Source organism: Montipora capricornis, chromosome 5 (assembly GCF_036669925.1).
Source record: "Montipora capricornis isolate CH-2021 chromosome 5, ASM3666992v2, whole genome shotgun sequence".
In the NCBI taxonomy this organism is placed as follows: domain Eukaryota; kingdom Metazoa; phylum Cnidaria; class Anthozoa; order Scleractinia; family Acroporidae; genus Montipora; species Montipora capricornis.
The window spans coordinates 8,203,241-8,205,216 of record NC_090887.1 but is presented as its reverse complement, the minus strand read 5'-3'; the positions used below and the strand labels follow the sequence as shown (position 1 = coordinate 8,205,216).

Below are 1,976 nucleotides of genomic sequence, written 5' to 3'. Positions count from 1 at the left end.
ACCGTACAGTGGAGAAACTGATTGACGGAAGAAAAAAATTGGATGAGCAACTTTTATTTAAACCATGGGAGTTGTAGTTCGTTTTAAGAAGGTTTGCAAGGGATTAATTAACGGGACACCACGCAACACAGTACAGTAGAGAAACTGAATGAAGTAGCCGAGACAGATTTTCCGGAAGAAAAAGATTCGATATGTTTTTTTTTTTAACCATAGGGGTTGTAGCTCAGGTTAAGAGAGTTTTTCGAGGGTGTTAAGGCCAGGGGAAACTACGAAAAAAGTGGAAAAACTGAATAAAGTAGAAACATTGTCCGGAAGGAAAAGATTGGATGTATAATTCTTGTTTAATCATGGAGGCTGCAGCTCATTTTAAGATTTCCCACAGATTCAGTTGTCACCTCCATCTTCTAGGTAGATCAACAACTTTTTTATTTAATCATGCAAGAAGAATTGTTGATTGATTCCGGCAAGGACTGGATGCTTTGCGTAAAGTGCAGACTTTGACGATGAGATTTATCATTGCATTAAAAGCGACTTCAATTTCGTAGTGCATGATTTTGCTCCATGAAGTTTGCCTAAACAAAATCGGCCATTTTTGGCAATTTTGCCTTGGTTCCCCTTAGCAAATTCTGGGGAATCCCGATTTTCGATACTTTTGAATCACTTGCCATATCTTTGATTCTAGGACGTTTTCAAGCGGTTTTTTGCCTGGAAATTGTTTGGGAATCGATGCTACTAATTAGTATAATACGACTAGTCTGGTATTTCCTGGCTTTGCTTGCCTAAAAAATCAACCATTTTGGCAATTTTGCCTTTGCCCCCCCCCCCCCCCCTCCCTTAGCAAAATCGGGCCGAATTCCATTTTTCAGCACTTTTGAAAACATTGCCTTCTCTTTGATTCTAGGCCACATTTTAAGCCTTCAATCAAACTCAAGGCTACATTTCGCACCTCACGAATTATTTACTACGAAAATTACCACAGTAAAATGCCACAAAATCAACAATCTGACTCATTTTACTTTGATTACGTTTGATTGTTTTTTTTTTGTTTATTTACTGTCATTTCTTGATTCACGATTTGTACAACATAAGATGTAGATGTGTAGATGATATAAAATCAACAACTGGAAGAGAGAAAATACGACTACATTTTAAAAGAACACACAACATTTACATTTATACGTACAAATAAAGTCAAATTTAAATTTCTCATGAAAGTTTCATGCGTCGGTTCTTCTAGAATTTTCGATTCTATCAGCGAGCCATTTTCTTCTTCAAAGCGCCAGGGGCATCGATTCCGCGTCCTAAGAAAGCTGCCTCCACTTCGGTTTATTCTGATCCGGAGCATACGCATTTGAAAAAGTCGATTTTGAAACTCAGATCTAAAGACTCGTAGACCCAGTCCTCCTGCCGCGGCAATCTTAACGTTGCTATTCCAAGCCCAGAGTGCGGAACCTTTAATGTCTGCGTCTTGCAACTTTTGACCTGTCATCACGAAATTGCGGCCGTCACTTAGCCTACAATTTGATCACCAACAAGGCCTCGGTCCTTTTTTTTACTTTCTACTCGTTCCTCTAGCAGGCGTGATGGGTCTTCCCACAGAAGGCCTTCGTGAGCCTGTAGGACTACTTCCAGATCTCTTCGCAACACCAGGGGAGGAGAGGGACTTGGGCCTAGACGTTCGTGTACCAGAGGGTGAAGATCTCGCACTAGTTTTACTTCCGGTTTTGCTTCCAGCTTTTGCCTTGGTCACTGAAGAGGTGAAAGATCGCTTTTTTGCCTCAGCGGCTATTGATTCGTCTAACTTCACGTCTTTTCCCACAATTAAATTATTTGTAGTTACAAAGTTTATCATCCATTCCGGCATCTCTCCATTATTTCCGGTTTTCTGCTTCTCTTTCTTTGCCGGTTCGGAAGAAATTCCAAACGAGAGGTTGCTAGGGCTTGATGGCGAAGGCGCTGCATTGAGCTGATCCGTG

At 40.8% G+C, this 1,976-nt stretch overlaps 1 protein-coding gene across 1 annotated transcript in view; it reads right to left on the bottom strand.

Annotated features, from left to right (window-relative positions):
- Positions 1–1,016: 1,016 nt before the first annotated feature.
- LOC138049345 (voltage-dependent T-type calcium channel subunit alpha-1H-like) overlaps positions 1,017–1,976 on the bottom strand; it is a 53,156-nt gene continuing 52,196 nt past the window's right edge. Inside the window, exon 42 of the mRNA XM_068895589.1 lies at positions 1,017–1,976. This exon is cut by the window's right edge and continues 38 nt beyond it. Within this exon, the coding sequence (XP_068751690.1) occupies positions 1,553–1,976 (424 nt within the window). The 3' untranslated portion in view covers positions 1,017–1,552.